The following is a 14,303-nucleotide window of genomic DNA, read 5'->3' on the forward strand; positions in this document are numbered from 1 at the left end:
AAATTGGGAGAATTGCCTTGGGTCAGAGTGTTATTGATAATTTAGCCTTGAGTAGAGGCATTCACTTTGTGGTCTCCTTTAACACGGGTTTTATTTGTGCCATGTAGAAAGATGAAGGGCATGATCTATAGACTGAAGTTGGAAAGTTCTGTTCTCTGCAGACTTAAATTTGGGCTCGAAATGCCAGCTCCAGGATGGCTGCCTGAGCCCAACAGGAAAAGGAGAAAGTGGACCCAGAAACAAATGTTTTTTATGCAGGGCCCGATGTGCACGAGTGGGATGTGAATACGGCAGGGGCTCCAAAATGCTGGGCAAAGTACTCCCGTGACCTAACTCTTTAGCTGACAAAAAGCAGATGCCTCAGCAGAGAGCAAAAGTCCAACTCGTACCTATCACATTTGACTTACAAACTTCATCTGCCTGTGCTCAATTCCCGAAGCCCCACCATTTCCATGACAGATGTGTCTGAACTCAGATAACCCTGAGTTACTTCCAAGAAGCCTCCCCAAAAGCTGCATCTGCCCAGCTCTGCGGTACCCAGAGCTATTACTTTATTAGGTGATCACAGGGCGTAGCCTTTTCTCCAATTTGCGAGACAGATATTGCAAAGACTGCTCTACCCAGTGGCATTAGTTACGCTGTGTGAAAACATGCAGTGCAAGGTGATGGAAAGTGACGTCTTAGCCCAGATCTCAAGGCATAGGACATTTGCCACCCAGCTGACTGTTCCTGTTCTACGTAAGTCCACTGTGCCTTTTCACTCATTAAGCAGCACTTTCAGGGAAATAAAATGATAGAAATAAAAGAGGAAAAGAACTTTCCCATCATTCTATTATTCCAGCACTGGGAATGCAATTTGAAGCAACACCATATCCTTCAGCTGCAAAAGCAGCTTTTAAGAATATCAGCTCAGCTTAATGTAATTCTTTTCTCCGGGAAGGATGAAATAAGTTTTCTGATGTGAGATGTCCTCATTTCAGCGTTCATTTTCTTCCATGGAGATGACATGTACAGTATTAACCACCTTCCAGACTCCAAAGGCGGTAACTTCTCTGTGTTTCCAGAGTAGGAAAGTTCATTTTGTTAACAAGGTTTCTAACTCGATATTAAATCATTTTCATTCTCTCCCCTTTGATTTTGAATGACCATGGGATTAAATGTTGAAGGGAGAGGAGATTTATAATTTGATAAATTTGTCAACAACTCATTTAAAGTGTGTTCAATTTCATCTGTAAAAGAGTGAGTCACCGCAGCAAGTCCTGGGTTTGGAGTGCTTTTAAAATGGAGCAAAGTTGAAATCTGCACCTTAAATTTTTAGATCATCAGACAAAGCTCTGAAGTAGGACCAGCGTGGCCGTGGGCATTCCTGAGGACTACGGGCTTACAACCAGCCACCTTAGATCAGCTTGTATTCTCTCAGGTTCTGCCTTAATAGTGGGTGTGCCCTGGGTATTACCGTTGCAGTGATTATATCCCCCTTTATTTGAGTTCTGGAGTTAGGAGTCAACCATTCAGAAAAACGTGGACCACTAGAACTTGTATAATCCTACTAGTTCAGTTCCCTGAGCTTTGCCTTCATGCTGTATGGTTTCAAAACACTAGACCTGCGATGCAAAGAGAGAGCATCTTGGAGCATCTCTGCCAGTTCCGATGGATTCCTTAGTCCACTTGAATCTCCACCTGATTCTATTGACAGATGAGTGACAGTGTGGGCAGAGCTGGACAGGTATTCCTTAGGAAACACCAGCTAATCGTGCCTTGATATTCAGGCCTCAGGACTGTGCCACATCAGCCTAGCCATGACCAGCTGCCAGCGCCACCAGGATGGCACAGAAGGAAGCAAATTTCTAAGACAAGTCAGAAAATCAGTAACCCGTAAGAGGTAGATGCTGTCTTGCTACAAGATAATCGTGATAGACATGATGGTAATTATCTCCTAGAATTCGGAGAGTCACTTTTGCTACCAGCAAGGTGAGCAGCCTGGGTTGGCAGCACTGCAACAGAAGCAGCTGGTGTAAAAACGGCAGCATCAATAGGCATCTAGATGTGCAAAGAGACGTTGGTGTTTTGTAATAACAGAACCGGAATTTTGGAGTTTGCTAACGCACAGGCAATTTTTAGTGAAATTGGTGACATGATCGTGACTGACTCCCAAACCAAGAAATTATTGTCAATGTATTTGTTAAACAAATAAAAACATGTCAAGCAATGTCAATATGCCGGGCTGTTGTCACACCTTCCCATGCCTTTTGTAGGCTGTACAAGCTGTGCGAGCCTCCTCCCCCAGCTGGAGAAGAATGAGGAGACTCTCCGAGGAACCAGGCAAGCAGAAGCTTCTGAACACTGGACTAGACAGAGGATGTGCTGGCTAAAATTCTCCACTCAACATAAGAAAATGGATTTTTTTCTCTTGGTCTTTCATCATGGTGTAAATAACTAATGTTCAGCTTGCACTTAGATACTTGTGCTGGAAATGGATGGAAGTCCATTCAGACAACTCAGCTTCACAAACCGATCTTTCATGTGTGTTAACGTGAACGATCCATCCCTGGAGATTACATAAAAAAATATCAGAGATAAAACGTTAACCATTGTGCCTCCTTTCCCATTTATTAAAATTATTGTATTGTGTTTGCTTTCCTCTTCTCCAAATGGAGCACGTTATGTTGGATATTTCCGTTTGAAGAAGTCTGTCATTGAAGAAATGTGGTCACACTTTCCAGATCATCACACAGAAATGTGACAGACAATAGAGACTGGGTGTCTTAGGTTTTCTGTCTCCCACTTGCATCTGAGAAAGTAGCTTGCGGGTGAAAGGTGAAGAGCATCCTTTACTCTTTCTAAGGGAGTGTTTCTCAGTAGAGGAGAAGAGAGCTGATTGAGGTCTCCAGCAAGACCTTCTTCCAGCTGCTTTCAGGGACCCTTTATGCTCGTGGACAGTTCCAGGGAACCATGCTGTCCTTGGCCTCTGAAGTGGCCGTGGCTTCCTTGGGCGGTGCGTCCTGATGCTGCGCCGTAGGTGTCCAAGAGATGGGGAGAGGCAGGGATGGGGGAGGGTTGGAAGGAAGACTAGGGTGAAGGAGGGAAAAATAAGCTTATTTAAAAAGTCAACCTTTAAATTTGAAAGATACCTAAAGCTCTTATTTTATTAAAGGCTTTCATATGAGATGTCAGACTCCTAAAAGAATACACCATGCTGAATGTTTTTCTATCAAGGTAATATATATATAAGATGAGAAAATAAAGCTTTATTTGTTGAACTTTAAAAGGACTGTTAGAGACCTTGATAATTTATGAAAGTACAAGGTGTATTCTATTTTCATGCTAGAGTTTACATAATGTTTATCCTTTCTACATTGATAAATAACATTGTTTTTTTAGCATAATGAATATAGTAATATTGATTTTAAATCTGTAATTTTCAAAACAATTATGCCCTTACTGAGATTGTGATACTTAGGTGGATTTAGATTAATTGCTTATGTTAAATGCTTTTCATAACTAAAGTATATACAAACCATTATGAAATTTTAATTTATGAAATTTGATAATAGTTTTCAAACACTTATTAAAAAAACTTTCATCACTAGCAGTTGTGTATTGAATAACAGAAATACTGTGTTGCATATACATGAGGCCTTTATATACTGGTCAAATTAATAATAAATGTTATTCAGCACAGAAGCACTTAAGACTTTTATGCTAAGTACACATCTATAGTGAAAAATAAACCAACATCAGAGATTTCAGAGAAAAAGTTGAACACTTTGAATTTAATGAAGATATGACCTTAATATAAATATCTACATGAAACATATTCTTCACTTTCAGGGGTTTAACATTCTTGATACTATTGCAAGTGACCCTGAAGGTCCATGAAATTAGTAAATTGTGATTTTCCTGTACTGAAATTTTGATTACATTTAACACAGGGCTAATGAGTGAGTAAAACTGATTAACTAGCAAGTACTTTTCATGTTGTCATTCCTGTTTTCTAATCACTACCCTAGAAGCAGTGTTCCTTATTAGAGGCGTGAAGAGATCACTTAAACATTTCAGTCGTACTTTTTGCTGTTTCATCGGGGAAAACCATCTGCTATTGTAGTATTTACAAATCAGCACATTTTAAGATCAAATCTCTATATAATAGGGTTACTTAATATTGTTTTAAGGGTTAAACATGGTGTAAGTGTACAATCTTATCAGAGTGCTTGGCACTTATTAAAATCTCAGAAGTTAATGATGACTTATATTACCATCAGTCACTGTGATTTTTGATTGTAATAAAAACTGTAGCTAAAACCTAAGTAATTTCTACCTGCCAAGCAATACCTCCAGGTGCTTCACCCATACTTTGTTGTTATTGCTTCATTAATCCTAATGGTGATCTGAGGTGATATTCTTTGCATCACCCCCATTTTACCGTTGAGGAAGTAAAGCAAAGAATAGTCCAGTGACTTGCCCAAGATCACATGGCTGACAAGTGGTAGAAGCAGGATTTGAACCCAGGAAGTCTGTCTTCTTAATACATTGTGCTGCTTTTCCTTATTCATATAGGAAATGTAATATTGCCAATTATTTGTTAGTAAAGTTGGAGTTATGTGTGGTGTGGGCCATTAAACTATATATCTTATACTGAGAAAAAAGTGAATTGAAATGTGTAAAATGCCTTTAATATATGAAAACCATAGGATTCCCTGGACATTTTACCATTCTGGATACACATTATGAGGTAACCCAATGCTGTTGCAATCTGAAAAAACATGATATATCCCTCATAATTGAAGATAACAGTCTTAGATATGCTTTGAAAGTCTGGAATAGTACATTATATAAAATTTGACTATGATTCCAAAACAGTGATAACAGTAAAAAATGTCAAATGAGTGAATTAATAAAGACAACTCTTCAGCACCATGATGTACCTCTGTGTGACGTCGGACATTTAACTGCCCTTGAGTTTTTAGATGAGAGCGGGTATGTTCAGGGTGGTATGACCATAGACTGGCCTTGAGTTTTTAGATGAGATCGGGTATGTTCAGGGTGGTATGACCATAGACTGGCCTTGAGTTTTTAGAATGGGTTTACCTCAATGCTCACATACTCCTCTGCAAGCAGTGTACCTTTAAACATTACAAAAGCCTGCTAACAGTTCTTCCAAGTTCTGACAACTTTGAAGTTCTGAGTTTGGACATCTGCCTCTCTCCACCTAAAAGGGAAGGTCACACCTAGAAATTTTGGTTCTTAATATGGGACTGATTCATAAATACTTGTCAATACTTGTCATTCATGGTCAATAAATCTTAAACATTCCATCATATCTTATAAAGTTTTCTCATTAAGTATTACAAAAATTAATATATTACTGAAAGTGTGAGTAATTTGAAGAGACTAGAATTTTACATCTACTTTCATTACATTTAACAAGAAAGAAAGAAAGAGGGAAGAAAGGAAGGAAGGAAGGAAGGAGGGAAAGAGAAAGAAAAAGAAAGAAAGAAAGAAAAGAAGGAAGGAAGAGAGAAAGAAACATGGAGGAAGGAAGGAAGGGAGGAACTTTTGTACTAGTTTTACTTATATTGGATATATAATTTTGAATTTAGAGTATAAGCTTTGTTTTATGAACCAATATCCCCATTTTGGAAGTCTCACACTATTTTCTGTCTTTTCAAATCATATTCTACCAGTGGCTTAGATTCACTGTGTGTTCAGTGGCCACTGTTATTGCAGCAACAATGTTCAATTTAAAAGTAGGTTAATTTCTCATGATACTGTAATACATATGACATTATATTGATATTGGTTCTGACTCTACTAATTTAAATTTTGTGATAGTTAAATTCAGAATGAAATGATACTGACCTTGGCACTAACTGTAAAAGCCAAGAAAATGAATGGGTAAAAAAATCCCTAGGGGATATTAACTCATTTAAGAAACCAAACTACTTTCAACCCTTTGGACACATTTTAACAGCAAAACTAATGTTTCTTGACTTGGAAGCATTCAGTTGAGTTAGTTACTCTATGTATTTGAAAATAATAAATTTGCAATTAGAACACCAAAGTATTCTTTCGTTAGTTCACGTAGATCTTTTCCTATGTAGCATGATTTAGTGCAGAATAGAGGGCATACTTTTATTCATCTATATTTTCAGTAAAACATAAGATTGAAATTTAAAATGATCTTTATTTAAGTCATCTTCATTTACATTTTACTTTAAAGGTCATTTTTAGATTTTCTTCACTAGCTGTATTTAGTAACAATGAAACTAACCTTTATCATGTGACTAAATTGCTTCTGAATTTTCAAAAACTATGTTTCATTTTTAAAGGCTTATTTTTAAGTGAATTATCGTACAAAATTATACCTCAATTACTTTCCCAAAGTGAGTAGTAGTTATTTCATTAACATGTATATATATTAACATTAACCAGTTTGCCAAATGAATTGTCAGTTGCCCTGCATAAACATGAAAGCAAAAGCTTTGGAAACGATTTAGGATGATCTGAACCTCGATTAAGAAAATATTCTGAACTTTATCAACTTTTTTGAAGGGTTAGGGATGAGCCTCAGAAAAGTTTCACCCTTGATGAAGCAGATGAGGTGGGGTAAAGTTCCAGCAGGCATCTGGGCCAGGAGTGGGCTTAGGCTGGTTCCTTTTACATACAGTGGCCATAACCTTTGTAGGTGCTGTGATTCCATAATAGTTATCATGGTTAGTCTTTTGTTTTCAAAATTTTTACTACGTAAAAGCTTTGCTTTTAACAGTGATCTCAGCGTTCATATTGCCAAGCTGTGCTATGCAGACACATGGCCTACTTCACTCAGGATAGCTTGCTTCTCTCACTGAGAAGAGATGTCTGAAGTCTACTAGGTGTACTAAGAGATATATATATACACACACACACATATATTTATAATGTTTTGTTTTTACGGTAATACATTATAAAACTTACTTAGATTCTTCTGTCTTATTTTGTATGAACTATATAGTTGTTCAGTATGTTGAATGTCTGTCTAAATATGCCGTAAGCATACCTGGTAGGCCATCTTTTGATCACTGGCACTAGTTTACTGCTCCATCTGGAGTCTATTGACCTGGCTTTGCCGTCAGAAGAAGTAGCCAATTACGAACAAAATTGTTGAATTCTTACATGATAGTTCTAGTTTGAATAGCTAATTTGGGATGCAAACAACAGAATAAATATTATCCACTCATGTGTTCATTCAACAAACGTGTTTGAGAATTCACTTTGTAAAAGGCACAGCCAGTGGGCCTCATTTATGTGTTGCGTGTATTTGGTTCAAAAATCTTAACAGTATCTCCGCTGTGTTAATCTCCTCTGTGTCTTTTACTTGGAATGATATTATTTGTAACACAAACCTATTCTAATACCATGTATGTATATATACTGTGTGAAGTCAAGAATGCTAAGTAAGTAAAATGCCCTAGAAAAAGTACATTTGAATTTGAGTATCTAATGCCTCAAGGAAATTTACTAGAGTTTCAGATGAATATATATTTTTGTAACTGCCAAGTAAATGAGTAGAACATAGCTTTTTGTTTAAAAAATATTTTTATAAGTATTCATTTACCCAGTATTCATTATTTTCAACATTAAAATATCAAATTGGTTCTATAAATAGTGATTCTTTTGAATATATTCATATTTAACATTGTATAACACCCAAACTAATGACAATTTCATCCAAATATATTATTATAGTAGTCTGTTTTTCCTTTGTAAAATATACATGTAACATAGTTTCAATCACTCAGTATTTTGTGTGTGTTAAAATGATCAAGTGTATTATGTATTTTATATCATTTATTTTTGTCGGCATAAAAAGACTAGAACAGTGACATTGTATCATACATGTCAAAAATAATAAAGAGAAATCTAGTACGACCATCTCAGTTTCTATCCATTTAAATTTAACTAATTTCTATTATGTTCTCACCTGTTTAGGAGACACAAATATCCATGAAACAGAGCTTTTCACCCTTTAAGAATTCACAAGCTCAGTAGAAGAAATTTGATAAACATGTGAAACAAGTCTACAAATATGACCCAAGGTGAGTTGTAGAGACAGTGACTGTTAGAAAAAGAAGCTAACTATGAGCAGGAAAGCTTCATGGAAGATAAGGGACTGTGTGTTCCCTGAATTAACTAGCCAATCTACCAGGGTTCATTCAGTACCTGTTATGGATAAGCTCCTAGCCTAGTTGCATAATATATGCAATTATAAATGCATATAATTCCCAAACTCTGCAGTTAAAGAACTTGGTATATATTGATGATTAACGCAGTGCACAAACCAAAATTGTAACTACCAACATAAGGCAATACACACTAATACAAAATGAGAGGTAAGACAATGAAAAATGGGTACTATAGAAATTCGAGGAATTTATCAATAGATTCGATCCAACATCTCTTTATGGGACACCTAGGAATTACTTACCAGGTACTGAGCTAAGCTGGCTATTTAATCCATATATGGATTAAATATATATAGCTATTGCACATGTGGAGTTTACTGTCTAGAAGGGGAAGACTGACAAAAAAATACAGAAATAATGAGAGATGGCTAGGTCAGCTTTCAGCATGTGTAAGATTAAGCAATGGAAGAAGGGAATGCAACCTTTTTAACAAAAACATCATGCATACAGGCGAGATGCAAATGTGCCAGATATTTTGGTGAGTTGGTGAGTAGATCAGTTTGGATAGAGGATTAAGATTTGTGAATGTGGTAAGTAATGACGTTGAGCTTTTATCCTGTGTTTTTGGCTATTAATATAATGATTTTTAGGAACTGTCTGTTTAGATGCTTGCACATTTTTACTGAGTTTGTTGCTTTTTATTATTGCTTTATAAAGTTCTTTATATACCAAAAATCAAAACAAAAAAAGATTTGTGAATGGAATTTGATAGGGATTGCATTGAATTCCATAGATTGCCTTGGATTGTATAGTCATTTTAACAATACTGATTCTTCCAATACAAGAACACGGTTTATCTTTCCATCTGTTTGTGTCGTCTTCAGTTTCTTTCATCAGCGTCTTAACAGTTTTCAGAGTAAAGGTCTTTTGCCTCCTTAGGTAGGTTTATTCCTCGGTATAGTATTCTTTTTGATGCAATGGTAAATGGGATTGTTTCCTTAATTTCTCTTTCTGATCTTTTGTTGTTAGTGTATAAAACTACAGCAGATTTATGTGCATTAATTTTGTACCCTGCAACTTTACTGAAATCATTGATGATCTCTAGTAGTTTTCTGGTAACGTCTTTAGGATTTTCTATGTATAGTATTGTGTCATCTGCAAAGAGTGATAGTTTCACTTCTTCTTTTCCAGTTTGGATTCCTTTTATTTCTTTTTCTTCTCTGATTGCTGTGGCTAGGACTTCCAAAACTATGTTGAATAAAAGTGGAGAGTTGGGGGGCTTCCCTGGTGGCGCAGTGGTTGAGAGTCTGCCTGCCGATGCAGGGGACGTGGGTTCGTGCCCTGGTCCGGGAAGATCCCACGTGCCGCGGAGCGGCTGGGCCCGTGAGCCATGGCCGCTGAGCCTGCGCGTCCGGAGCCTGTGCTCTGCCGCGGGAGAGGCCACAGCAGTGAGAGCCCCACTTACCGCAAAAAAAAAAAAAAAGTGGAGAGTGGGCATCCTTGTCTTGTTCCTGATCTTAGAGGGAATGCTTTCAGCTTTTCACCCTTGAGTATGATGTTAGCTGTGGGTTTGTCATATATGGTCTTTAAAAATGTTGCAGTATGTTCCCTCTATACTCACTTTCTGGAGAGCTTTTAGTCATAAATGGATGTTGAATTTATCAAAAGCTTTTTCTGTATCTATTGAGATGATCATATGGTTTTTATTCTTCAGTTTGTTAATGTGGGGTATCACACGGATTGATTTGTGGATGTTGAAAAATCCTTATATCCCTGGGATAAATCCCACTTGATCATGGTGTATGATCCTTTTACTGTATTCTTGGATTTGGTTTGCTAGTATTTTGTTGATTTTTGCATCTATGTTCATCAGTAATATTGGCCTTTAATTTTCTTTTTTTGTGGCATCTTTGACTGGTTTTGGTATCAGTGTGATGGTGGCCTCATTTTTTCACAGAACTAGAACAAACTATTTTTTAATTTGTTTGGAAACACAAAAGACCCCAAGTAGCCAAAGCAATCTTGAGAAAAAAAAAAAAATGGAGCTGGAGGAATCAGGCTCCCTAACTTGAGACTATACTACAAAGCTATAGTAATCAAGACAGTATGGTACTGGCAAAAAAACAGAAATATAGATCAATGGAACAGGATAGAAAGCCCAGAAATAAACCCACACACCTATGATCGATTAATCTATGATAAAGGAGGCAAGAATATACAATGGAGAAAAGACAGCCTCTTCAGTAAGTGGTGCTGGGAAAATTGGACAACTACATGTAAAAGAATGAAATTAGAACATTCTCTAACACCATATACAAAAATAAACTCGAATGAATGGATAAAGAAGATGTGGCACATATATACAATGGAATATTACTCAGCCATAAAAAGAAACAAAATTGAGCTATTTGTAATGAGGTGGATAGACCTAGAGTCTGTCATACAGAGTGAAGTAAGTCAGAAAGAGAAAGGCAAATACCGTATGCTAACACATATATATGGAATTTAAGAAAAAAAATGTCATGAAGAACCTAGGGGTAAGAAAGGAATAAAGACACAGACCTACTGGAGAACGGACTTGAGGATATGGGGAGGGGGAAGGGTGAGCTGTAACAGGGCGAGAGAGAGGCATGGACATATATACACTAACAAACGTAAGGTAGATAGCTAGTGGGAAGCAGCCACATGGCACAGGGATATCAGCTCAGTGCTTTGTGACTGCCTGGAGGGGTGGGATAGGGAGGGTGAGAGGGAGGGAGACACAAGAGGGAAGAGATACGGGAACATATGTTTATGTATAACTGATTCACTTTGTTATAAAGCAGAAACTAACACACCATTGTAAAGCAATTATACCCCAATAAAGATGTTAAAAAAAATAAAAATAAAAATAAACTCGAAATGGATTAAAGACCTAAATGTAAGACTGGATCCTATAAAACTCCTAGAGGAAAACATTGGCAGAACACCCTTTGACATATATCACAGCAGTATATTTTGGATCTGCCTCCTAGAGTAATGGAAATAAAAACAAAAATAAACAAATGGGACCTAGTTAAAAGCTTTTGCACAGCAAAGGAAACCATAAACAAAATGAAAAGACAACCACAGAATGGGAGAAAGTATTTGCAAACGATGTGACCTACAAGGGATTAATTTCCAAAATGTACAGACAGCTCATACACCTCAATATCAAAAAACCAAACAACCCAGTCAAAAAATGGGCAGAAGATCTAGACATTTCTCCAATGACATACAGATGGCCAAGAGGTACATGAAAAGATACTGCCCATCGCTAGTTATTAGAGAAATGCAAATCAAAACTACAATGTGGTATCACCTCACTCTGGTCAGGATGGCCATCATCAAAAAGTCTACAAACAGGGTATCCCTGGTGGCACAGTGGTTGAGAGTCCGCCTGCCGATGCAGGGGACACGAGTTCGTGCCCTGGTCCGGGAAGATCCCACATGCCGCGGAGCGGCTGGGCCCGTGAGCCATGGCCGCCGAGCCTGCGCGTCCAGAGCCTGTGCTCCGCAACGGGAGAGGCCACAACAGTGAGAGGCCCGCGTACCGCAAAAAAAAAAAAAAAAAAAAACAGAAAAAAAAAGTCTACAAACAGTAGATGCTGAAGAGGGTGTGGAGAAAAAGGAACTCGCCTATACTTTTGGTGGGAATGTTAATTGGTACAGCCACTATGGAGAACAGTGTGGAGGTTACTTAAAAAACTAAAAATAGAGTTACCATATAATCCAGTGATCCCACTCCTGGGCATATATCCCGAGAAAACTATAATTTGAAAAGAGACATGCACCCCAGTGTTCATTGCAGCGCTATTTGCAATAGCCAAGACATGGAAACAACCTAAATGTCCATCGACAGATGAGTGAATAAAGAAGATTTGGTATATATATACCCATGGAGAATTAGCCCTAAAAAAGAATGAAATAATGCCACTTGCATCAACATGGATGGACCTAGAGATTATTATAGTAAGAGATTATTATAGTAAGTGAAGTAAGTCAAAGACAAATATATGTTGTTGCTTATATGTGGAATCAATAAAAAGAGATACAAATGAACTTATTTATAAAACAGAAATAGACCCACAGACATAGAAAGCAAACTTATGGTTACCAAAGGTGAAAAGGGAGAGGGGATAAATTAGGAGTTTGGGATTAACATATACACACTACCGTATGTAAAATAGATAAACAACAAGGATCTACTATATAGCACAGGGAACTATACTTAGTATTTTGCAATAAGCTATAATGGAAAAGAATCTGAAAAAGAATATTTTATATATATATATATACTGAATCACTGTGCTGTACACCTGAAACTAACACAACATTGTAAATCAACTATACTTCAATAACAAAAGATTTGTGGATGTGATTAGAGAGAGATCTGGATAGAAAAGAAGGTTGAATCTGGATGCTATAGGTCTCTGAATGCCAGACTAAGAAGTCTGGACATTTTACATGTTAAGAAAATTGAGATATCTAGTTCATAACAGTAATAAAGAATTATGAAATCCCAGTGAGGAGTTTGAAAAATGTGTATGTTGTTGACTGTATAGGTACCTCATAAAAGTGAAAAGAAATAATCATTGGCGGAAACAAAAATCAATAACTAAATTTGACCTTTTGGATATTGCTGCTATACTGAGATTGCAAATATAATGCAGTAATAAGAAGAAAGTGGAATCAACAAGCAGAGGCTATTTGTTTTAGAACAGCGTTCCAGACACTGGTGTTCCAGAGATGCTATTAGGTGACACACACACACACACACACACACACACACACACACACACACAAAATGTATTTTGTGGTTCAAATAGATTTAAGAAACAGAATTAAGCAGATTTCTTTATCATAGGATAAAGAAATCGGACCTTTTAGTGCACTTATGAAAATCATGATTTTGGAAGAGAGAGGTGGGATGTTGTGGTTCCCAGCTTACCAGAAGATAGGACATGTTTCATAGAAGATTTGCTAATATTTTCTTAGAATACTAACATTTGGCAGAGCACAATGTGGGAAAACTCTTCTAAAAACTTCATGATAACACAAAGGGGGAAAAGCTAAACGAGAGGGTGGGGTGCCGTGAAGGCTTAAAGGAAGAACTGACAAATATTTTTTTTTGGTTATCTATTTCTTAAAAAATTTGATTGCAGTATAGTTGACTTGCAATGTTGTGTTAGTTTCAGGTGTACAGCAAAGGAACTGATAAACATTGACGTAAATGAACAGTAACAGTAGATTAGAATTAAAATCAGGTTGTGATATTGTCACCATTCTTCCATGTTCAGGATATTAGGGGCTCGGATGAGCTTATTCCACAGAGAAATGCAGATGGCTCCTCTCCCTTCTGATCGTTTCAGCTCTGTAATATGATGGGACGTTAGGGTAGGGGACATTTTAGTAAGTCAACAATTGACACCAGTTTGCCAAGTTTTCTGGACTAAATTTGTAATTCTCCGCGGCCATGTCCAGGGTGTCTTGTTAAGATGACTTAAAGGTAAAAGACCAATTTTCTCTTCACAAAAGGTATTTTAAAATATGTTAAGTGTGGGGTTTTCTAGACTGACATTGGTCTGCCATTTGAACATGATCTGAATGCAGTAATACAAATACCTCACTGATTTTTTGAAGCTGGGTCTTGATAATATGAACCCGCAGGTCATCTCCGAGATCCCTTGGGATCAGGAATTTTCCAGTGGACCCTCTTCACTGTTAATTAAAGTGAACGAATGGGAGAAAGTTTCAGTATAAAACTGTCTAGAAATTCAGCAAGTCGCAGAGTTCCTCGACCCTCTGCCCTCAACTCACTATCTTGCTTTTACTTAGGAGAGTCCTGTGAATTCCTTGTCAGAAAAGTGATAAAATATATTATTCCAGGGCTGGGTGCTCGGAGAAAAGGGCAGTGATCAGCACATGATATAGTAGAGTGTTCTTCTGAGGGCACTTTAGTGCAGAAGGATGAAGACAAGTGGGGATATAAATGATGGTCCAAGAATGACTAAGGACATCCAGGGACAGATTGCCAGGAAATATTAGGTCTATTAAAAACTGCTGCCACTCAAACTGCCCTCATGTTGACTCACTGTGAAAAATGTTTATCTCAGTCAGAGG

The 14,303-nt window shown here is 37.3% G+C and overlaps 1 protein-coding gene across 8 annotated transcripts in view; it reads left to right on the forward strand.

Moving 5' to 3' along the window:
* PREX2 (phosphatidylinositol-3,4,5-trisphosphate dependent Rac exchange factor 2) overlaps window positions 1-7,908 on the forward strand; it is a 288,229-nt gene extending 280,321 nt beyond the window's left edge. For all 8 annotated transcript variants that reach the window (XM_073794482.1, XM_073794479.1, XM_073794477.1 and 5 more), the window contains one exon: window positions 2,256-7,908. In XM_073794482.1, the coding sequence (XP_073650583.1) occupies window positions 2,256-2,301 (46 nt within the window). In that variant the 3' untranslated portion in view covers window positions 2,302-7,908. The remainder of the gene's footprint in view (window positions 1-2,255) is intronic.
* The last annotated feature ends 6,395 nt before the right edge of the window (window positions 7,909-14,303 follow it).

This window comes from Tursiops truncatus, chromosome 17 (assembly GCF_011762595.2).
Source record: "Tursiops truncatus isolate mTurTru1 chromosome 17, mTurTru1.mat.Y, whole genome shotgun sequence".
NCBI lineage: Eukaryota > Metazoa > Chordata > Mammalia > Artiodactyla > Delphinidae > Tursiops > Tursiops truncatus.